Source organism: Gracilinanus agilis, chromosome 2 (genome assembly GCF_016433145.1).
Source record: "Gracilinanus agilis isolate LMUSP501 chromosome 2, AgileGrace, whole genome shotgun sequence".
Taxonomy (NCBI): Eukaryota; Metazoa; Chordata; class Mammalia; order Didelphimorphia; family Didelphidae; genus Gracilinanus; species Gracilinanus agilis.
Genome location: NC_058131.1, coordinates 366,748,513 through 366,773,874, shown reverse-complemented (window position 1 = coordinate 366,773,874; position 25,362 = coordinate 366,748,513). Strand labels below are relative to the sequence as shown.

The window sequence follows — 25,362 nt, the reverse complement described above, 5'->3', positions numbered from 1 at the left end:
TACCAGTATCAGAGAGGTAAATGTAAATTCATTTGACTACCTTGTCACATATCCATCACAGGAGAAGCTTCTTTGTCAAATGTATACATAAATACTAATTATGATCCTTTTCTGGGTCCCTTATTAACAAATCCTACCTTGATGGGGAAGGTCTTTTCAGGATGGGGAGGAAAGGGTAGCATTAAGATTAGCAGTGCCTTCTGTAGAGATGTTCATTTGCTACACTTCAACAAAATATGCTTTGTTCCTAATTCCAGTAGGTAGATGGAAAGAAAACTGGACCAGTGAGGAAGTATTTAAATCTGACGCAACTTAAGTAAAAGTGAGGCAGTTAAGATTTTGTTTCCTATAGACAGGGACGGATACACTGTGGCACGATTGAATATAATAGACTTCTCTACTAGCAGCAAAGCAATAATCCAGGACACTTCTGAGGGACTTATGAAAAAGAACACTATCCACTTCCAGAGAAAGAACTGTGGGAGTAGAAACACAGAAGAAAAACATATAATCGATCCCGTGGTTCGATGGAGATGTGATTGGGGATGTAGATTCTAAACAATCACCCTAGTGCAAATATTAATAATATGGAAATAGGTCTTGAATGTAAAACCCAGTGGAATTGCTTGTTGGCTATGGGAGGGGGTTGGGAGGAGGAAAGGGAAAGATCATGATTCATGTAACCATGGAAAAATATTCTTAATTAATTAATTAAACTTTAAAAAAAAAAAAAGAGAAGGGTCACCTTACGCTACAAAAAAAAAAAAAAAAAAAAAAAAAGATTTTGTTTCCAGGATAGAGTGGAACACTGGGAGACAAAAGAGCTGGGTTCCACTCCCTTTATATATTTTATTCCCAGTTATATTGCTGTTTGACCTTAAAGTAGGCAGTCATGGAATCTTAGGATTCAAAGGCATCTTATAAGTTATCCAGTCCAACTTCTCACCCAGTGCAAGAATTTATTTTTATTGTAATGTTTACTGTGATAAATTTATTGTAATAAATAGACATTATGATAAATTTATTGAAATAAATATAAATAGAAGTTGTTATAAATTTATTGTAATAAATAAAAATAGAAGTTGTGATAAGTTTATTGTAATAAATAGAAATAGAAGTTGTGAAAAATAGGAAATCATTTAATTTTTCTGTGCCTCAGTTTCCTTACCTATCAAATAGAGATAATAAATGTTCTACCTACCTTGCAGGGGGGTAGGGGGGCTCAAGGATCAAAGAGTAATAGGTAATATAGAAGTTCTATGAAAAAAATCAGTAGAGCTAGACCAAAATGGCACATACCTGTTCCTTGCTCCTGGGAAGGCTAAACCTGGTGATTACTTGGGCTCAGGAATTCTAAGCTTCAGTGTGCTAAGCTGATTGGGGGTCTACATTAAATCTGGCACTGATTATGGTAAACCCTAAGAGTGAGGGACCACCAGGCTAAAAAGGAGGGGTTATCTGGGCCAGGTCAGAAACAAAGCAGAACCCCACCCCTGCCAATTTGCAGTAGGAACTGGCCTGAGTGGCTATTGTACTTCTCAGCATCAAAGGGAGACTTGTTTGGGGTTTTTTTTTTAATCAATAGAACTTGTCAAATGTAAAGTATAGGTATTCACATTTCTTTACTATTACTGTATTATTAAAATTCTGAGATAAGCCCATTCCTAATGGTCCAAACTCCCTCTTAGACTAGAGGTTGGTTCATTTAGTGTCTCAAAATGCCCTTTTGTTTCTTAGAGGTTCCTTTTTCCAGCTGTACAGAAAGGAAAGGGGGAAAAAAAGATCAGAATCTGGAGATCAGAATCTTGTTTAACTGTGTTTCCTCCTCCCACTGACTAGAGGAGTTTGGGAATTTCTCCTAGATCCTCTTTGACAATTTTGAAAGGACTGAGGTCATTGTGAAGAAAGTGGTCTTGGACAGGAGACTTTGGACTCCCTCACGAAATCCTTACAAAAGATAAATACAGTGACCAAACTGACGAGAAATCAGAGAGGAAAAAAAGGAGAAATCTTTCAGATTATGCTAGGGAGAGAGGGTAACATTAGTATAGGACACTCCTTTCCTGGGCCCTAAGGCATTCTGAGAACCCGTCTTCATTTAGGCCAGGCCATTGGGCAAGCTAACAAAACCTCCTTGTACAGAAACCCTAGGCAAATGAGTCAAAATGAAGTTCCCAAAAAAAGCCTGATGGTCAATAGTCAAATAAAAAGAAATTAGATAGTTGGTTTGGTGTAGAAATTGATCCAGTCTCTCAGACAGTAAACAAATCATTTATTAATAAAGCCCAGTTCAGCCTTAATGAAGTGGGTTTAATATTTGATATTTCAATAATTACTTGGTACATTTTTAATAAAAGCTCATGGTAAGCAGCCATCTTTTTGGAAACAGAAGTAATCTCTCAAACTTATTCAGCTATGCAGCTACAAATAGGATTTCTGGGCTTACATTTGCCCAGATGTCCAAAGAAAGCTTTGCTTTCCATGAAATTAGACAACATTCACTTCTAGGCAGGCTAACAAAAATAAGGTATTGTTAAGGGGGAAAAAAATAGGCTGCCTTCATGGTTTTTAGATAGTATAGAAACTTAGAAATGGTGATGAGACATGAATAAAGAAAGGAAAAAAAAGTGACTCAACCAGAGATGCAATATCTGTTTTTCTTTTTTATATCTTTAACACTTTCCTTTCCCCACTCTGTTTATAATGTATATATATCTCTCTCCTGTTCTTTCTTGCAATTCTAGCTAATAGTCTATAAAGGAAATACTTACTTTGACACACCAGTTTTTGACATAGCAGAGAAAAGATAAAAGAAGGGATCAGTTTTGGAGGAAATTGACAATCTAGAAGAGTGCTAGCAACATTTATTAGGAAACTGGATGGATAACAGTGTACCTGCACTCACTAAAGATGTCTTCAGAGCTATAAAACAAGCATGAAATTTTTTTTTAAATAATGGCTTTTTCAACTTGTTAAATTTCACTTTAAAGTCAGGTGAATTTAGAACATTTTAAGTGACTCTGATTTACTGTTGTATGTTCTGATCATCAGCAATATTTAAGTAATACCCACTTGAGCTTTCAGTTCCAACTACAGGAATAATTAAGGATACCAAGAGTGATGAAAAAATAGGATCTTTTCACATCATGGGTATGGTTGGGGATAGGGACTGATAACATAATGTTACTCAAATTCCTTGGTGACAAAGCTTCCTCTATCAACAAATAACTGAAACCTTCTCTTCAATTTATATCTCATCTTAGGATTTTGAGAGGTTAAGTGACTTGTCCTGGATGGCACAGTATGTGTCAGAGGCAGGATTTAAGCCCCGGTCTTCTTGGCTTTGTGGCCAATTCTCCATCAAGAATGCAATTGTGCTTCTTCTGTACGGGCAATGGGATTTATTTGTCTGTGATAATCTGCTTCTTTTTTCCCCACCAGGATAAAGCTGTAGGTTTTCACACAATGAATATGATGACAGTTTTGAATTGTACATTTCTCACAAAGAGGCTTAAATTATTCTGACCTACCTTTGGAGAATTACAAAATTTTAATTCCCTTCAGTATGGCCTATAAGAAGAAAAACTCACTTAGAGCAGTTTTTATTGGATAGAAGTAAAAGGAAAGGAGTCAATTTCAAATAAAACTGGCAATACAATAAAAATCAAAAACAATAGAAAACTATAGCTAGACAATCCATAATATCTCTACTCACAAAGGATGCCCTCAGATCTATGTAATAAGCATGTGCTTTTAGTTTTTTAGCATGAGATTGTTTATGCAACTCACCATGGCACTATTCTTTCCAGCCCAAATTTATAGTAATTCAATATATGGATTTGGCGATATCCATACAACAGCTGTTAGTGAGAGTTTAATTCTTTATTATGGTAAATTTATAGAAAGTCTTCTAGAAATACTCAGAGGAAGATACATCTTCAGGAAGTGGTCCTGCTCAGACCCAAGATATTCAGTGGGGTGGCAGTTATTTCTATTTAGAAACCTCTGGCTTCTCCCAAAGTCATTTGTACTAAGAAAGATAGTTTATTCTGCCCCATAATAAAAGCTCATTAATTTGCACTCTGCTGATTTGGAATTTGGAATAGTCTGCATTGGTGCTGTGTAACAATAGGGGCAGCTGGGTGGCATAGTGGATAGAATGCCATGCCTAGACTAAAAAAAAAAACCTCATCTTCATGAGTTAAAATCTGGTTTTAGACACTTACTAGCTATGTAACCTTGGGCATGTAACTTAATCTTGTTGGTCTCAGTTTCCTTATTTATAAAATGCACTGCAGAATCATTGTCAAAAGAAAAGCCAAATGGAGTCACTGAGAGTCAGACATGAACAACAACAGAGGTGACACAGTGGATAGACAGCCAGGCCTGGAGTCAGGAAGATCTAAGTTCAAATCTAGCCACAGACAGTTTTAGATGTCTGTCCCTGAGCAAGTCACTTAACCTTTCTCTGCCTCAGTTTGTTCCACAACTATAAAACAGGTAAAATAATAGCACCTACCTCCCAGTGTTGTTATGAGGATCAAATGAAACAACTATGAAAGTGCTTAGCTCAGTGACCAGCACATAGTAAGTCCTATATCAAAGTTATAGTTATTATTGTTACTGTGGTGTTTTTTTTTACTTAGTGGATCCTTTTTACATACAGAGTGCAAATTAATAGTATAAATAAGGTTATGGAAATGAATATTTAGCCCATTTAAAAGAACTATATGTCACCTTACAGGACTTTAGAAGTATCCATTTATATGCAATAGAAATGGTAATGACAAGCATTTTTCCAGTATATTAATTATTTAAATTATTACTTAAAAGTAATAAAGAAACTTTCCTGGATCTGAGCATGCCCCTACTTCTCTCATAATTACTAGAATCCCAAACAGTAAAATTTTACCGAATTTCTAAAATCTTTTGTCAGCTGGCTCTATTTGTTAGTTTAATTTGGGATGTGGGGATATGGGTTGGGGTCCTTACTAGTCCTCTAGTTTATGTATATGCTGAGGATATTCATGAGCTTCAGCCACACAGCTAGAGTAACTATTTGGGAGAGCGTTCATGGCCATTGAGTAGATTCAAATTCTGAAGAAAATGGGAAACCTGTTTTAATATAGGGTAGGGCCAGTTATAATGAGACCATTGCCTTTGGAGTCAGAAGACCTAATTTTAAATCCCACCTCTGGTGTTTATTACCTGTGTGACATTAGACAAGTTACTTACCTCTCCAGGCCTCAATTTACTCATCTGTAAAATAAGGGAGGGGGATGGAAGTTGGACTAGATGACATCAGAGGTCCTTTCCAACTCTAGATCTATATTCTAGGACTCTATTTCCACTTGAAATGCATCGGCAGAGTTGGTCTTAGAGTGTGGTGGGGATATCTGATCAGAGGGCACCACAACTTGAGTGAAGGATTCCAGAAACCCACTGAAAGGAAACCAGAGACTTTGTCTCCTTAACCTGGATCTTATATAACTCTGGCTTAAGGAGCTCACAGAGACTTTTTGATGACAACAAGAATTACCAACAGAGTCCTAAGATACCATAGAATTCTTGTTACCCTTCAGTCCTACCTCCCCTACCCCCTCCAAAGTCATTATGAATACCTAAGAAATTCCTCCTCTCTTTCCTTCCTTCCTCCTTCCAATCCACAAATATCAAAAGGAAAATATCCACCCACTTTAGTTATAGCTCACATTATTACTCTGAGTTCAGACTATTTGAATGGATTGCCCTCAGAGTAGGCTACAGACATCATTAGATCATGGATTTCTTGAAGTCTCAGAGTACTGAAGTCACTCTAATGGATCTAGAGTGACATCAAAGTCTAGTGTCTCCAATGTTGTCTCTTCTGGTTCCAGATAAAATTGAGGATGAGCTGGAGATGACCATGGTGTGTCATCGGCCTGAGGGACTGGAGCAGCTTGAGGCACAGACCAACTTCACCAAGAGGGAGCTGCAGGTCCTGTACAGAGGCTTTAAAAATGTAAGAACTAACAGTCCCAGAACACTCCTCAAGTAGACACTTCTGGGAGATTCCACTATTGAAGACCTCCTCCTGTGCATGGGGTAGGAGTGAGTCTGGGTTCCTGAAGGCCATGCAGGGGGAGTTTAAGTTCCAGCAAATCTGAGCAAGCTAGGAAGGCTTCTGGTTTCAGCCCAAAGTATGGTCTCTCCTAGAAGAATTCATTATTAGTTCAGCCTGAATTCATCCCCAAGCTTGGCCATAGCTAATAGACTTTGGGAAGGTGTAGTCACAGCAATTATCTTCCTCTAGCCCCAGATATTTCCTCCGCCACTTATTGTATGCCCCAGATTCTATTTTTAGAATTTCATTCCTGTAGATCTTGAAAACTTCTTGGTTTTCAAAAGTCCCTTCTTAAAAATCAGGAATATTAAGTTAACATTAATTTCAGTTAGCATCTAACACCATAGCCCTAGATAATGGAATAGGCTAACTATCTGGGGAGAGAGGGAGGGTAGTGCAATTCTTTCAGGAGGGGAGATGGAAATACAAAAGGAAGGGGTGGAGAAAGAAGAGGAGCAAAGATAAATTTTACTCACACTGCAGTTACTTCCAATTCATCCCAGTCCCCTCACAGTTAGTCAACAGGTGGCTTCAGTCCTTGGTCTACCTCCAAATTGCTTGCTTTAGAAACACTAAAAATGGACAGTTCTTTAGTATGTTTTACTGTCTGATTTCATCACTGGAAAATTCATTAATCTTTTTACTTTTTTACTCACCCTGTCACATAGAGATCAGTAATGACCATTATCTAATGCTATGTCATGAATGTAATATAGGCTAGTGACACCAAGCATAACCCCTGCCTACCCAGGGATTGACATGAAAAGCCAGCCTGATAGTGGGAATCAGCTCTGTCCCATTCCACAAGGAATCTGCCTGAGGATTCAGGTAGCACACAGAGACTCTCTCTCTCTTCTCCCACACAGGAGTGCCCCAGTGGAGTGGTTAATGAAGAAACATTCAAACAGATATACTCCCAGTTTTTCCCACATGGAGGTAAGTTAAGCTGAGTGGAGAGAGGTAGGAGGAAGTAGTTTTTTGCAGGATTAAAAGATTCTACTCCAAACCATCATGTGCCATATTCAACCATTCTCTCTATTAGATGGGATACTCTCCAAGGACGGTGACTTGTAGTACCAAGTATATATGGTACTCTCCAAATACCATATCCAAACCCTCCTAGGTACTTGCCTCTTCCCTCACCAAATACATGGGGCTATATTCAGAGTGAAAAACTCATAGAGGAAGGGGAAAAACTTTCCCAAAGCAATTTCCCCAAACCATCATATGCCATGTTCAACCATCCTCCCCTCTGGGAAGAATTCCTCTCCAAGTAGGTACATTGTTGTGCCAAGTACAGGTGGTACTCTCCAAGTACCATACCCAATCCCTCTTGATTCTGTCTCTTCCTTCACCAAATACATGGGGTTATATTCACATTGAAAGGCCCATAGAGAAGAGGAAAAGCACTTCCCAAAGCAAAGTCTTCTGTTATTCTGTCTTCCTTGGTCTCTTAATAAAGATGTTCCTTCTTGTTTTGCAGATGCTAGCATGTATGCTCATTATCTCTTCAATGCCTTTGATACCACTCAGACGGGTTCTGTGAAATTTGAGGTATGGTCATTAACTAGAATTATAGAATTTGATCACGGAAAGGAACTTTACATATAGACCAGTGATGGGCAAACTTATGGCCCATGGGCCAAATGCGGCCCCCTGAAATGTTCTATCTGGGCCACATGATATTATTCCTAATCCTACGAATACAATGAGTAGGATACAATACAATGAAACTTCAAAAGAGTTGCCTTAGATACAGAATGACAGATGAGCATTTCCTTTCCTTTGGCCTCCTCTTTAAAAAAAAAAAAAGTTTGCCCATCACTGATATAGACCAATCCCCCTCATTTTAAAGAGAAGGAAACTGAGGCCCTATAAAATGAAATGACTTGCCCAAAGTTATACAGCTACTTAATGAGAGTGCTGGGACTAGAACTCTCTTGACTGATAAGGCAATGAATGCTCAGGTTACCCCATCACCTTTTCCTCAAATTCCCTCTAGAGCAATGATTCCCAAAGTGGGCGCTACTGCCCCCTGGTGGGTGCTGCAGCTATCCAGGAGGGCGGTGATAGCCACAGGTGCATTTATCTTTCCTATTAATTGCTATTAAAAATTTTTTTTAATTAATTTCCAGGGAGCTAAGTAATATTTTTTCTGGAAAGGAGGCAGTAGGCCAAAAAAGTTTGGGAACCACTGCTTTAGAGGATCATTGAACTAATTCCTTTCCATTGACTCTTATACCAAGCTCAGTCAAAAACATCTTATTGAAATCACAATAGCCACTTTTGCTACATACAGGTAGAAATCCATTCACATCTTAGAACCAGAAATTTGATGTAATAGAAAGAATGTGAGACTTGAAGGTAGAAGATCTCACTTTAACTCCTCATTCTGCCATTTATTAGCTATATGATCTTTAGCAAATCATTTTGCTCCTCTGAACCTCAATTTCACAAAATTTTAGAGCTAAAAGGGATTTCTGAGCCCTTCTAATTCAGCCTATGTCCAACCAAGAATGTTCTCAAGAATTACCCCAGTCAGTTGTCAGCTAGCCTGCACTTGGAGACCTAAGGGTGAGGGGGAAATATACTACCTCTCAGGGCAGCCTATTACATTTTTAAGTAATTCTACTTACTAGTATTTCCTTTCATTGAGCCTAAATTTGCCTGTCTGCCTCTTCTTCCCATTACTCCTATTTATCTCATCTGGGGGTAAGGACACATCTATTCTCTCTACCACACAATAGCTCTTCAGTTATCAAGACAGTTATCATATCTACCCCTAAATCTTCTTTTCTTCATCAGAGGTGGCTCCAATGGGCAGTATCAAGGCCTGGGATCAAGTTCTTTATCTGTGTATACTTTGGCAAAATCACTTCCCTTCCCTGGGCCTCAGTGTTCTCAATCTAAAAAATGACAGGTTGGATTATATGGCCTCTAAGGATCCTTCCAATTTTCTATCTATGATCCTATGAACATGTAAAATGGATCTCACAATATTTAACTTGAGTAGCTCACAGAATTATTACAAGGCTTAAATGAGATGACACCGTAAATGCTTTGTGAACTGTAAAAGTAAAAGTAAGTGGTTACTATATTTATTCTTATTATTCAGGTAGGTCTTCCCCCTCGAAGAGGACACAAGCAATGATACCTTCCCTATAATTCAGAAAGTAAGAACCCCAGTAAACTGAATTGTTCTGATCCATGAATGATTGAATGGATGAATAAGTATTTATTAAGCAGTTACTATGCACAAAGCACATGCTAAGTAATGAGAATACAAATAGAAAACAGAGACAGAGACCCAAGGTCAAGAGGGCTGCCACAATGATGAGGTTTCCCCAAGAATCATTTGGTCATTAGTTCATTCTTTCATTCAGCAGGCACTGAATGCAATGTACTCAGTAATGTGCACGTCACTATGCTTTCCTGGTTTTAAGCACTGCTTTTCTGGTGATGACTCTTGTGGCTCCCTCTCCTTAACAGGATTTTGTAACTGCTCTGTCGATTTTGCTGAGAGGAACCGTCCATGAGAAACTGAGGTGGACATTCAATTTGTATGACATCAATAAGGATGGCTATATAAATAAGGAGGTGAGTATGGTGGGACCCAGGGGCAGGAACTTCAATTGGTGGAAGGGCTAGTACTAAAGATTAATCTTTTATAAACCCCTACTTAAAAGTAAAACAACTGGGGCTATGAAGGTAGAGCTGCCTTAAACAAGGGGTCAGCAAGAGAAGGCCATATCTATTTGGAGAGAGGACAATGAGTTCTTGGAAATTGGTCTTTCTACCTCTCACTCCCCCACTCCACTCCCTTTTCTAAAAGCTCTCTCCTTTTTCTCCCCACCCCTCTCTCCAAATGATAATAACCAGATCTCAGAAAAGGATCTTATAAACCCATTTACAGTTTAGTGTAATCAGCTAAAGGTTGCCCTCCCAGTGTGATATGCAATAAAGAGATAAGGATCTGTCTCACATCCGGAGAGATGGGATATAATGGAAAAAAACCCGGATTTGGAACCAGAGGACCTAGATTCAAATACCACCTCTGCTACTTACAATGTTTGTGACTCTGGGCAATTAATTTTACAATTGACACTCTGGCCTCATTTTCTCTGGGCACTTAGGTGGCATAGTGGATAGAGTCCAGGTATAGAGTTAGGAAGACTCATCTTCCAGAGTTCAGATCTATCCTCAGAGTTACTGGATATATAAACTGTGGCAAGTCACTTCACTCTGTTTGCCTCAGTTTCCTCATTTGTAAATCGAGCCAGAAAAGGAAAGAGCAAACTACTCCAGGATCTTTCCCAAGAAAACCTCAAATGGGATCACAGAGTTGTACAAGACTGAAAATACTGAATAATGAATAATCCCTTACATGTGTAAAGTGCTTCCGAGTTTTATTTTTTTTCCATACATAATGTCCTTTCATCCTCACCACATACATGTGAAGCAGGTAGTAGGGGATAGTATGGTATGACAGAAGGTATTTGAAGTCAGAACATGGAGGTTCAAATCTAAGTTCTATCACTTAGTTCCTTTATGACAGTGGCATCTTCACCTCTCCAGGTCTCACATTCATCTTTAAAATGAGAGGCTGAACTAGATGGCCCCTCTGATTCCTTCCTACAGAACTATGATCCTATGGACTTTCAGCTTTTAATTGATGTTCATCATTTTACAGATAAGGAGACTAAAACTCATGGGAATTTTGAATCAATCACTTGCCTAAGTTTGCATAGCTAGTAAGTGACAAAAATAGGACACCAACCTGGCTTCTAACTTGAAGTCCAAAGTTTTTTTCTGTTATATAATCAATAAATGGAAGGAACTGCCTTCTGCTTAAACCAAGGTCAAGAATAAATCAGTCTCTGGGCTTTTACCTTTTTCAGCTTCTATTTAAGGGTCAGGCAACAGAAGGGACCCTAAGAAGATAAGAAAGGAGTTGGCTGTGGTTTTCTATGAAGCCTAATCTTGCTCATGTTCGAGATTCTCTAGGAAAGAAATCACAATGCCCTACTTTAAATTCCACCCCAGAATACTTAAAATGCTGCATAATTATCCTGTTATTAAATCAGCTGCTGATGGGCCTGGTGCCTTTCCTCTACTACTCATGACAAAGGAAAATAAAGCCATTATTCATGAATGCTCAGGCAGAAGCATTTCCCTTTTTCTGCTATATCTCTCCATCTTCCTCTCTTTCTCAGTACCCATCCAACAAAGATTAGTCCAACAAAGAGGACCAGCTCTCACAATAGGAGAATTGTCAAACCCAGGGAGAAAGTGAGATAACAGACACACATAGAGCAAAAATTCCATTGTCATAGGCTCATTTCTAAATCAAAATGATTGGAAATATGCTTTAATACTCCAAAGCTCAACTGGAAAAAAGGCTAGGTGATTAGAAGAAACTCTATCTTCCTGTCTGGCAGCTAAATTTTCTATAGTACTAAAGCACACCTCTGACCTCCTAGGCCTTATAAGTTCCCTAAGAGATATTTCGATCCATGGAAAGAAAACACTTTAGGCTGGAGCTCCAGATGCCCAGCTTCCAATTCTGGTTATTCCAAAGATACACTATATTGCCTTCAACCACTCCCTTAAACTACCTACCTTTTCCTTCAAAATGGGAAGAATCCTCCTATTCTCTACATCTTTCTCTAGAAGGTAAAATGAATAATATATCTCTTGGTAAAAAGCTGGATGAGTTGTCCCACCAAAAAAGGGAAACTAGATCTTCTTATCTCTGAGTGTCATACCTGAGGTGAACCTGAGCTGAGATTTACATGCTAGGTTACCTTTTTTATATACTCTTTGGCCAACCTTGAACAAGTAATTTCTCATCTCTGGACTTCAGTTTTCTCATCTGCAAAATGAGAAGTTTGAACTAGATGGCCTCAAAGGAGCTTATAGATCTAATGTCTATTTATACATGAAATGATATCATTGATTCTAAGTAGATTTGCTAATTAATAATTATTTATTGCCAGGAAACCAATCCCCCTCATTTTACAAGTGAGGAAACTGAGACTGAGGGAGGGGACTCGCCTAAAGTCACATAGTAGCAAAGCCAGGATGTGAACCCAAGTCCTCTGACTCCAAAATCCAGTGCTGTTTCTAAAAGTCCAAATTAGTAAAGGTATACACATATTAGGAAATACTCAGAAGAGGTAAAAGGATTGAGGACTAGGCAATGTGAGAATTAGTTGAAGGAATAGGGGGTATTTTGTTTGGAGAATAGAGGACAGAATCAGTAAATCTAAAAACTGAGAGGAACCTCAAGGGTCCTACCTGACCTAGAGTCACTCACACAAGATCTTTAACAAGTTGGTCATATAACTTCCAATTGAAAATTTTTCTTAAGGAAGAATTCGCTTCTGGTCAAGCTCTTCTATTCCATTTTGATACAGCTCTGATTGTTAGGAAGTGTTCTCTATCAGTATCAGACCTATATTTTCCTTTCAGCCACTAATAATAGTAGTAGCTAGCATTTATATAATGCCTACTATATGCCAAACACTGTGCTAAAATGCTTTCCAAATATTAACTCATTAGGAGCAGCAAGAGAGCACAGTGGAAAGAACACGAAAGGTTCAAATCTGACCTCAGACACTTCTGAGCTGTATGACCCTGAGCAAGTCATTATTTAAACCCCATTGCCTAGCCTTGCTGCTCTTTTGTCTTAGAATTGATACAAAGACAGAAGGTAAAAGTTTGGGGAAAAAAACAAATACTATCTCACTTAATTCTAATAACAAGATAGGTTCAATTATTCTCCTCATTTTACAGTTAAGGAAACTGAGGCAAACAGAGGTTAAGTAACTTGCCAGAGGTCACACAACTAATAAGTATCTTAAAGCTAGTCCTCCTTTACTCCAGACTAGGTAATTTACTTACTACTCCACACATTACTTCTATTTTTTCCATTAGGGTCAAGTAAATAAAAAAAAAAAACTAATCCTTTTCCACATTAATACACTGATATATATGAGTATGGCAATCATATCTCCTCTCAGCCTTCTCTTTTCCAAGGTAAACATTCCCTGGTCCTTCAACAAAACCTCACATCACATTTCCTGGTCCTCTGATGATCCTAATTCTTCTCTTTCAAACATTCCATCTTATCTAAGTCTTTCCTAAAGCATGGTAGGTACCTAGAATTGAAGACAGTACACCAGAAGAGATCTAACCCAAACAAAAAATAATAGATATGTTTCAGTGGTCAGAGAACCACTTCAGTGGTCAGAGAACTCTTTCTGGAGTCAGAAGACCAAGATTCAACTCATATCTAATGCTTACTTACTACCTGTGTGATCTTGGGCAATATTACAGCCTTCCTCATCTATACTTTCCCCATCTATAAAATGAAAAAATTGGACTGAATGACATCTGAGATGGCATCTAGCTCTAACTCTATGTTCTTTTAGTCCTCTCTTCTTCTGGATATTTCAGTTCTCTCAAGAATTAATGATGGCTTTTTGGGCTACCAGGTACCCCTAATTCGTAGCAGCTTTAGATTGGAGGCATTTTGCATAGACTGTTGTCTAGCCATGTCTCCCCCATGTTAACTTTGGGAAGCTGATTCTTTTTTAACCCAAGTATAGAAGTTTTCAATTATGCCTTTTAAATTTCATTTTATTCACTTTGGCCCATTGGTCAAGCCTTTTAAAATAAAAAAAAATTTTAAATATTCAAATGGCATTCTATTATCCAGGATGTTAACTTATCCTTCCAATCTTTTGTATCATCAAAACATTTGGCAGGAAAATCATCTATATCTTTAATATATCACTAAGAAAGTTTTGGACAGTACAAGACTGAGGATAGGATTGAAATGTTCCACTAAAGACCTCTTTCCAAGATGATATAAATTCATTAATGACTACTCTGACTCCACTTATTAAATTAGTTTGAAATCAACCCAATTGTACTCTTGTCTAGTCAATATCTTCTATCTCATCCATAAATATAATGTATGAGACTTTGTAAAATGCTTTATTGAAATTTTTATTGGTCATATTCACCTTATCTATTAGTCTAGTTGCTCTACCAAAAAAAAATGAAATATGAGCTCTGCCATGACCTCTTTATGAAACCATGCTGGCTTTAGCCATTAGATTGTGAGCTCCTTGAGAATAGGCACTGTCTTTTGCCTTTTGGTTTCCCTAGTTCTTAAATACAGGACTTGACAGATAGCAGATGCTCAATAAATATTTATTGTTTGTGTGATCAGTGTTTCTTTTTCTATGTGCCTACATACCAACTCTTTAATAATGTATCCTAGGATTTTACCATAATAGAAGTTAAGCACATTAGTCTCTAGTCTACAGAATATACCCTTTGCAGTTGGGTAGGGTAGCTCAGTGGATTGAGAGCCAGGCCTAGAGACAGGAGGTCCCAGGTTCAAATCTGGCCTCAGACACTTCCCAGCTTTGTGAGCCTGGGCAAGTCACTTGAATCCCATTGCCTACCCTTACCACTCTTCTACCTTGGAGCCAATTCACAGTATCGACACCAATATGGAAGGTAAGGGTTTAAAAATATCTTTTTTAAAATTGGAACAATATTCAATCCTTTTTAGACTGTTCCCTTTAAAACTTTCAGAGATCATTGGTACTGCCTCAGGGATCACATCCTATGATTATTTCAGAACTTTAGTATATATTTTGTCCTGGAAACTTCATTGAGAATAACTGCATTCTGACTCTCTCTTTTCTTATGTTGGGTTTCCATGCCCAAGCTAAATATTATTTTTCCCCAACTTATTCTTGGCCCAAATGTCAATCCCCTTTGACAAGAGAGACAAAAATGAGAGTTGAGTAGTTCAGCCTTCTCACTGTAATCTATTGCCATCATCCTATCCACCTGGAGCAATAGCTTCGTCATTCTTAGAATTCAGCTTTGCCAACCTTGATTTGCTGTGAGCTTAAGCATTCCTGACACAATTCTTATGGGACCATACTCTTTTTTATTCACCTCAATAACTTAATCTTGTTTCCACTTTCTATACCTGTCTTTTTAAGACCTGATTTTGTTGATGAAATCCTTCTGTACCTACACTGGTGCCTGCAAGCAGACCCCTCTTTCCTTTGTACCAGAATGATTTCCACTCATTTTGTCAGAATTGCAGAGTTCTCATCCTTTTTTGGACTGACTTCCCTTTCAATATATTTGCCTACCAGATCTTCTTTATTCTGTCTCAAAAATTTTAGACATCTCTTCTCCAAATCCGGAGCTCCTATCAAGCTGCATGCCTCTAATCTCTTCTTCTGTGATGGAATGGTGGTTTGCTCTCAATGGTTTAGCATAGTGCTTGACACATAGCAGATGCTCAATAAATGTTTATTGTCTGAGTGATCAATGTTTCTTTTTCTATGTGCCTACATATCAACTCTTATTTAATCTATTAAAACTGTTATTTCTATTTCAGAAACTTTTAATTTTAAACATAATCCTTAAAAACAGGCAAATGAAAAAAGAGTCTTTCTTTCATGGGCCTGGATATAATCAAACTTTCTAGATTTCTTCAAGATGGAACATATGGGGTCATAAGCTAAATTAAGTTGTATTTCTACCCAGAGATGGATCTGGGAAATCCAGGGATATACTACTCTGGATTCATGAGAAATGATAATATCATTCCAAAGGTATACAGTGCTTCAGCAGTTTACAGAGCACATTTTTATCCATTATCTTATTCCAGCCTCACAAGATCTGTAGGATAAGTGGGACAGATATTATTTTTGATATTTCAAGAGGAAGAAACAGCTTCAGAGAGATTAAACGATTTGTCCAAGATCACATAGGAAGTGGCAGACCCAGAACTAGATTTCTAGTCTGTCTTGCCAGACTTCTTTAAAAGTAAGAGCTTAAACTGTCATGAATCAAAAACCAGAAGAGACACTTATAGTATTAATTTCAAAATAAATCCCCAAGAAACTGAAACCCCAAATCTTCCTTACTAAACAGTGAACCAAGATCTCATTTGGTTTAAGACTTTTCCCATTAAAACTTTAAAATGCTTTTTAAATAATTGAGATGCTGACATAATTGAGTATGCTTGAAAAAAGATTGCTTGGGTGGATAGGGTAACACTAGCTGTGATGGCAACCAATCAATCATCCAGTCAAGAATTTGTGGAGTCCTAAGTAAGACAACCCACATAAAAGCAAATCTTTCATTCCACCCCACCTCTATGTCTACCAAGATTTGGATGTTGGGACTGGAAAAAGGCTGCCAAAGATGAGGCTGCCCCAACTAGAGTATGGATTAGAGAAGGAAACAGGTAGACATAGTGAATAAGTAATTCAGTGTACAATATGAATGTTAAAAAGCTATAGAGAGATAAATTAATGTAGATGAAGGAGATGGGGAGATTAAATTATTTTAGGGGCACAAGGAAAATTGCTTGACTTAAAATATCTTCTTCCCTACACCCACCCTACCCCATGTCTGAAATTCCATCATTAGAAATGCATTTCTTTGCATTAAAATCTTGTGTTTCTAAGAGTCTGACCGCTAGTATGAATATACCTTTGGGAGGGATAACATGCTACACTGGTAACAACTTATTGAGAATTCAATTGATCTACTTGCCCTACTACAGCAAAAGGAAAATTGAAGAAGAGAAGGGGGAATGGAAGAAGTTGAAGGGTAGAAAAAAAGTGTGGTACTAAAAAAGGAAGAAGGATACTGAAGAAAGGAAGTAAAAAAAATTTTTTAAACACTTACCTTCCATATTGGAGTCAATACTGTGTATTGGCTCCAAGGCAGAAGAGTGATAAGGGCTAGGCAATGGGGAATAAGTGACTTGCCCAGGGTCACACAGCTAGGAAGTGTCTGAGAACAGATTTGAACCTAGGACCTCTGGTCTTTAGGCCTAGCTTTCAATCTACTGAGCTACCCAGCTGCCCCCTTGTCCTATTTCTTGATTGTTCCCATGGACAACTAATCAAAGTCAGAGCTCAACTTTAGAAAAGCATCTAGAAAAATCAAAACAATTCAATGAGAAAAAGAAGGAAGTTTTCTACCTTCAAAAAGGACTGCATTTTTTTCTGAAATATTTCTCTTTACTGAATCTAACCCAGAACTACAGCATAGGTTTTTTTTGCTTGTTGTAACTATTAAATGTCTTAACTTTTTTCTGTTCTTAATTCTTTATTTTCCTTAAGACATATGCAATCCATTATAATGTTTCAATTATTGAACCTTGCAAAATGGTTATTAATATGTGGCTATTGATTGAATATGTCCTCAGACTATAACAAATAGGGTGACCACATTAGCCCCTTTTGGGGATGGGGGAGCCTAGTGTTGCTGGTATTTAATGAGTAACAAAGGGAGGTAGCTGATGGGAGGGGAGATGATTCCATTAACTGTTAATTAAAAAAAAAAAACACTCGGGTTCATATACCTATAATCAACCTGGAAAATATATTTCCTTTCAGGTTCTCCCCACAACTTCCCTGGAACTAAACTGATGAAAGCTCCCTCTTCATGTCTGCATATGCTAGGTCCTAAACCCCCTAGCTTCAGCCCTTATTATTTCTCAATTTTTTGGGCAAAAACCTAGAGACTTGGTTAAAACCAGTAATATAACCTGTATGTTTTCTTTTTTTAAAACTCTTAACGTCTATCTTAGAATTCAATACTAAGTAGACAAAAAAAAGCAGTAAAGGCTAGGTAATCAGGGTTAAGCAATTTGCCCATTCATACAACTAGTAAGTACCTAAGGCCAGATTTGAATGCAGATCATCCTGACTCCGGGCCTGGCACTCTATCCATTGTGCTGCCTCCCGCCCCCATGTAATTTCTAAAAGGGATAAAACAAAATAAAAATTAGAATATTAAAATATTCTCCAAACTGAACTGCTATTTTAGTCAGTTCAAGTCTACCACACCAGAATGATATCTTCCTATTTTTCCAGACATGCCAAGGGGACTCCATCCCATTGAGTCTAGGAGGCAAATAGGAAAAAAAAGGTTCTCAGGGCTCCCCTCTCAGGGATGCTTTTTCCTGCAATCATTTCCAGTCTAAAAGGGAGGAAGCACTGATCTCCACAAGGGAAGCTTCTCTTTGCCTATTTCTTGTGGCAAAACAAACAGAAAGCCCCAGTCCATATTAAACGAGATGAAACAGTGCGCCCTGTTCATATTTACCATGTCAGTTGCCATGTTGTATGTTTATGTGTTCCTGTTCCAGGAGATGATAGATATTGTCAAGGCCATTTATGACATGATGGGGAAATACACTTACCCAGTGCTCAAAGATGACACTCCAAGACAACATGTAGACGTGTTTTTCCAGGTAAGCCCACATTCCTAGTACACTTAATACAAGCTAGGCAGAGACTATGATAGTTTCCAATTGCTCCTTTTTGTAATCAATGAACAAGTATATATTGAATGCCTACTGTGCCATACTCTTGTACTAAATAAACCTAGGAGGATCACAAAAAGAAGTGTGAACAATAGTCTCTGCCTTTGTGTGTTTCACTGCACAAGCATTGGAAGGTTCTACCATACTGCAAAAGTTTCCAAAATGGTACCAATGAAAGATGGTATGTCTTTTCCAAGGATAAGCCTTGCTACATAACAATTGCTCAGTCCTGGTAGACTGGTTGCATGGTGCACAGTTCTTTGTTAATGACAATTCATGAAACAAACAAAAAAATACAAACAAAGAAAAATTCACCTTTCCTGGATGACCCTCAACTATATTTGCGGTGATAGTGACTTAGTATTAGAAAAGGTAGAAAAGGGAGCTAAGAAACAATTTTTAGTCCAGTTTCAAACATTAAGTCAATTGTTGATAATTTAAATGTGAGATCTTTGTCTAATAACTAATGAGTTAATACACTAGTTAAGAAACTCAATCATACACATATTCTGTATAGGGTGTTCAGAGAAGACTCTCAGTTCAGGTGTGAGGACTTGCTGAGGCCTTTTCAGGGCAACTCATCCACCTTTGGTGTCCAACTTCTACCCAAGTCTCTCTGGTGACTCCAAGAAGCTGTAGTGTGTGAGTGAACACACTCTAGTACAAACCATCTCAGCAAATGGTCTAAACCAGGTTGAGGATAACTAACAGGTCTCAAAACCATTAGTGAGTTAAAAGAGATGTCTACCCCAAGCATGTAAAGACTTCCCCTTGCAGAATGAGTGGATGAGAACAAATAATCCCAATGGCCATAAAGGCAAATGAAGCAGGCCCTATGGAGCACTTTAGACCTTGGTCAGACATCTAAGACACCATTGTCATCCACTGCATCCTGGGCCATCACCAGTCATCCTGTTGTCCTGCCACTAGTCTTAGATGATTCTGTAAGAGAAAATTGAGGCCGATGGCTTTGTGCAACTCTGCCTCACTTAAATCCAATTCATGCAAAAGTCAAGACATCACACCATGGTGTCATTAATCCTCTTTCAAAATGAAGAATAAACAACAAAAATCTCACCATTAAATGAAATCAAAAAGTCAAAGGAAGTTGTTGTTATGTTGAAGAATATAACTCACTGGTTCCCCTTGGAGAAGCAGATAAAAGAACTGACTTTATTTTTCATCTGAAGACAATAAGAAACCTTGCTTCAAAGGGCATTTGATCATGTCATATAGAAATGCTCAGGATAAGAGTTTGAACAAAGACAACAACAAAAATAAATGCAGGTTAAATGCCAACATCTGCTGCAGAGCATGAAGATGAAGAGTAACTTTATGGAGAACATAGTAGGACCTTCAAATTAAATCAACATTTACTTTAATACTTGCTTTTAATGATAAGATGAGCAGAGGAAAGGATGGTAAAGTATATTAGAAAGTAAGATTAAGAAACAAGAGGGGCCAAATGTTTGTAGATTGCACCAGATCCTTATGTCTATATTCCACAAATATATTCTTTGAGAAAGTGTTTGGGAGTAAACATGATGCAACACATCACAAAAATTAATTAGCTATTTTTTAGTGGACAGTAAACAATTGGAGCCAATATAGAAGTTATTTCTAGATGTCTGTGTACAGTCAAATCATTGACTTAGAACAAATATCAAAACCAATGACAAATTGTGTATGTGTTGGTGGGGGAGGGGGGTGAAACAGATGAAAGAACAGGCATCAGCAGGATCTTCAGGAAATGTAATCCATGTAAATCAATTGTTACAAGGAGGTGACCAGGTTCAAACTAAAGTGAGATTTCAACCAAGTTCTCCTGACCCCATCCATTGTGCCATACTTTCTTTTAGGGAGCAGAGAGAAAAAGATTAGCTAGATATATAGTATCAAGGGCTCCAACAGCTAAATCTAGGAATTTTTTTGGTTGACAATTTGGTACTCAAAGGTCTTTATATGCACAGTTATATTCATATAACAATGAAATTAATTACTTAGAAAAACATCAGATAATGGTATAGAAGAATTTTTGCAGATCTACAAGACATGAAGATAAGTTAGGACCCTGTTATGTTCATCAATGAGGGAAAAGATGAGGACCTGGACTAGGATGGTAGCAGAAGAATCAGTGAAGGGTTGAATTCAAGTGACATTTCAAAAGAAGAAAAAAACAGAACTTTACAGTCATAGCAAAGAGAAAATAGTTCAGCTATAGCTAAGAAAAAAACAAGGTCAGGGGATTTTTGTCATAAGATAGAGATGACCTACGCATGTTTGAAGGTGGAGGGGAAAGGGCCTATGAAGAGAGGAAAAGATTGAAAATACTGGAGAGAGAGGGGCACATATTAGATTTTCAATAAATATTGTTGATAGATTAGATTGATAGTTGTGGATAATAGGTCCTGGAAAGAGGTGAGAAAAGATAGGATCTAGAGAGCGGCACTTCCTCTGAGACTAAAGGGGAAAATGAGAGAATAGAGGTGAGGACAGAGATATATTGAGGTGAAGATGAGTGTGTATGGGAGAGATAGCCTCAATCTTTTCTGTAAAAAAGGTTAGGTCATCCACTGAGAGTAAAGCTGAGAAACACAAATATATATATTTTTTAATTTTTATCTTCATTTTTTAACAAAAAAAAAAGAGATTTACTTAGCCATAGCAGGAAAAACATAGTCAACAAGGAGAGCCATTGAGAACAGTTCAAGTTAATTCAGCTGAGAGAATATCCCTTGCCAGAGTTACCCATCATGTATCTGAGTGTCTGAGAGCTTCTCCTCATGGCTATTTTGTACTCTGGCAAGGAGGAAATGAAGCCAGTAGTAGGTGTCTATGGTTACCCAAAGCTAACCAATTCTTTTTTTTTTTAACACCCAGAACATATTTCCATATTGTTCATTTTTGTAAGTGAATAATCTTATAAAACCAAAACCCCAAAGCATATACCCAAATAAGCAAGAGAAAAACCATATGCTTCCATCTACATTCATATTCCAACAGTTCTTTCTTTAGATGTGGAGATCATTTTTTTTCATAAGTCCTTCAGAATTTTGTCCTGGATCATTGTATTGCTGTTAGTAGCAAAGCCTATCACATTTGATTGTTCTACAATATTACTGTTACTGTGAGAGGCACAGATTTTTAAGAAAGGGAGTTTAAGAAAGCTGAGGATTTTAAAAATCTGGTCTAGAACAGCCTTTATGAGGGAAGAGAATTAGTTGGAGTTGGATAATATGAGTTTGTAGATTCCAAATTTTGTGCCTTCCTCCAGCAGTATGTCATCTATAAGATGTGCAATGTCCCTTTGCGAGGAGTGGCATGTTTTCAGCAGTCTGGCCTGTAGGGAGCTAATATATTACTCCATAGTTTGTCATATATATGTATATTATATATATATACATATATGTATATATAGGAATGCAGGATTTATGTAAGATCTCTTGCATTTGCAAAATTACCCTAGGCAAAATTCAATTGCTCCCTACATAAAAGACCAGAGAAGCATGGAGAAACTAGAGTCTATAAACAACATCCTAGCAAAGCCCATTTTCAGTATCCTTTGTAGGTAATTGACCTAACTGTGCTCACCAAGCTGTTATAAGTAGATAAAGTGGTTCATAACAGGGGAGCTGGGTGTCTGGGTGAGGTCAAGGAAATCAGAACTCCCAGGTTGGTTCTGCAAGGATTTTTATAGTCCCAGCTCAAACTGTCAGCTCCTGGGACTAGCACCTGCTGGGCCAGAGTTCCACTCTCCTAACTGACAGGATTGCCTAGGGTAATTTTGCAAATGCAAGAGATCTTGCATAAATCCTGCATTACTATATATATATGAAGCAAGAACATATTTGGGTGGTGTGTTTTGTGATTTTCTTCCTGTTGTGTCTTTCAGAAAATGGACAAGAACAAAGATGGTGTTGTGACTTTAGATGAATTTCTTGAATCCTGTCAGGAGGTGAGCGGAATTTTCATTAGTGATGCTTGTGGAGCATCTGGGGTTTCTTTGGGCTTCAATAGTAAGGGAGGAGGGAAACTGTGTTTATCCTGCCAAACAGTGGCATGATGAATGGAATATGTATATAAAGAGATGTAAGTGCACTGAGTGGGCAATTTGGTGCTGTACCTGTTATGAGTCATGCAATCTCAGCCCAGATGAAAAAAAAAAACTATCCCCTAAAAAAACAAAAGCTCCCCCTATAGCCAAATCTATGCCTAACCCAGGAGCCCCTAGATTGGTTACAGATAAAATGAACTCTGATAATCATCCACTACTCCTTTGAATAGAGTCAGGAATTTTCTCAGATTTTACTTACAAAGAATAATGACTGGCCGATGTAGTTCCCAGTCAGAATAGTCACTAGTCAGTCAACACACATTTATTAAGTGCTTATGTGCCAGGCACTTTGTTAAGTGCAGGGGATATTAAAAAATGCAAAACTACACATTGAAGTGACTTTTAAATATACTTAATAGGCCATAACAGTTTCAGAGCACCAACTTTTGATGCCTCACTGCATGTTTTGTTATTTATGTCTAGGTTTCTTTGGAAGACTAGACCTGATACCCCTTTTCTTGAAATATTTGTTTATGTTCTGGGTCCCACCTTGCCCTTCCCATAGGAAGAGGGCTCTTTCTGAATATATGAACTGAATTTGAGATCTGTTGACAGAAGTCCTAGAGATTTCTCCAGAAAAGCAATCTCAGAATCCTCATAATCTGGCCAGACCTCACTGCCCACCCTCTCGCTTTGACACATTTCACCCAATCCCTATCCCACTCTAAGCCACATCTTCTCTATAAAAGATAGACATGACAGTCTTGCCCTTTTTGTCTCACAGAGAAAGCTGGGAAGCTTATGAAAGAGAAGATGTGAAGCAGCTGTCCCAAAGGATAGGCCATCAACTCCTCGTGTGGTGATTCATCATTAACTCTATCTTCTCCTTGCCTCCCTGTGCAGGATGACAACATCATGAGGTCCCTTCAGCTCTTTGAAAATGTTATGTAAGTCAGTAAGCAAATCATCTGAACGTCAGAGATTTTGTACCAAGAAAAAAAAAAAAAACTCAAGAAACCGAGCAGTCTCCAGTTCAGATTCTACATACCAACTGAGCAGAAAAGCTTTTAAAGAAGAACTTTGGGAGCATTTTCCACTGGATAATTCCTATGGATGCCCACCACCTGCCTCGGTCTCAGAATGCTAAGAACCCTGCCTCTTCTTTCTTCTTTATCTCAAGAGATAGCGACAGGATTTTATTTCATTTCAAAAGCATGTGAATCTCTTCAGGCCGCTGCCACCATGGACAGATCCCTCTGCCCAAAGCTTTATTGCTAGTGCACAGTAATCTGTGTGTGTGCTCCCACATCCCCCAACTCAAAGACTCACATACTCAATGATGCCAGAAGCACTGAGTGGTGAGCTTGCTCTGCTGTTTGCCTGCTGTGACTGGAAACTACTCAACTCATTCTCCAATGCCCTCCTGTACCAACATGCCCTTTCATTTAAACTCAAAAACAAAAATTTGTGCAGTAAGGCCAAACCAGAGCTATATTCAGAAAACCAGCATCATGTTGATTCCCTTTCCAGTACTTTGGGGGTGGGTCTGGTGGATTAAAAATGACAAATTCTCATGACCCAAATTCCCTTGATGTTTCCAGACACAAGGGCTATTTACACTGTTCTCTGCCTAACATCCACAATGGCAAGTCAGTCCTCCGCTTTTCCTGGGAGGGAAGATGAGGGGACAGACTGGACTATGGTATGACCTATGGCACACACTAGTAGTGCTCTCTGTAGCTGCATTTCCTCCTACCCAAGAGCCCAGCACTGCATGCCCCATCTAGCTGCCCTTGCCCAAGGTCGCCCTTGTAATTTTATACCATGTTCTAATCAATAAACATGACTGTTTCTTATGCTATTAATCTTTATTTTCTTCATGATTAGCTTGGTTGGGGGAGTTGGGAGAGGCAAAAGTTGGGTCAGCAGTCAGAGCACATATCTTTGTCACCCAGAGCTAATCACTGTTTCTGTACTTCACAATAAACAAGAATGATAGATTGCACAGCATTATGCATAACTCTACCTCTAAAGAACTAGTATGATTCCAATCAGGCAATCACTATACATTTAATAAGCACCTACTACATGCCAGGCATTCTGTTAGGCACAGAAGAAACAAAGACAAAAGTGAATAGTCCTTGCCCTAAAGGAACTTACAGCCTGATTGGGGAAATAACATGTGCGTAACTGAGTATATTATGGGTACATACAGGTATACAAATATATAGACATATATAGATATAAATTTCAGTGTACATTTTGTGTATCAGCCTCTGCTTCTCCCTTCCTGTCTCCTAAAATCTGCAAGGTCCTCAAGGACAGGAACTTTGTTTATCTTTTTATAATCCCTAGCACCTAGCATAGTACCTTACACATAACCTAAGAAAGTCTTTGTTTTCATAGACCAAACTAATCCAATGAAAAGAAAGACCAGGTGTGGAGGGAAGATAATGGACTGGTTTTGAACATGTTCAAAAAAGCCACTCTATTCTGAATGGAACTATAGCAGAATCACAAATCCTAGACTTAGAGTTACAAATGCTAGAGCTAAAATGGACATCTAATCCACCATTCTGATTCTCAGAAGAAACTAAGTCCATGAAAGAAGAAGTGACTTGTCCAAGGTCACACAGCTAATTTGTGGCAGAATTCTAGCCCAGAAGACCAGATCAAGTCCTGCTCTAAAGCTTCATAATGTTGTAGAAGTTACAACAGGTTCTCCAAGTCCACACCAACACAGTTCTAGTAGACTCTTTTTTGCTGTTCAATCACTTCAGTCATATCCAACTCTTCATGACCCCATTTTGGGGGTTTCTT

The 25,362-nt window shown here is 38.2% G+C and overlaps 1 protein-coding gene across 2 annotated transcripts; it reads left to right on the top strand.

The window, feature by feature from the left end:
* Positions 1–24,398, top strand: KCNIP1 (potassium voltage-gated channel interacting protein 1). 2 transcript variants are annotated; one of them, XM_044661694.1, is made up of 8 exons: positions 1–16; positions 5,877–6,001; positions 6,970–7,039; positions 7,587–7,657; positions 9,593–9,700; positions 18,312–18,416; positions 22,381–22,443; positions 23,446–24,398. In XM_044661694.1, the coding sequence occupies exons 2-8, from the start codon at positions 5,900–5,902 to the stop codon at positions 23,491–23,493; spliced, it is 567 nt and encodes a 188-aa protein (XP_044517629.1). In that variant the 5' UTR covers positions 1–16; positions 5,877–5,899; the 3' UTR covers positions 23,494–24,398. The 2 variants fall into 2 exon arrangements, with proteins under 2 accessions (XP_044517629.1, XP_044517628.1); XM_044661693.1 differs by lacking the exon at positions 1–16 and having other exon boundaries at positions 5,888–6,001; positions 6,943–7,039.
* Positions 24,399–25,362: the final 964 nt, after the last annotated feature.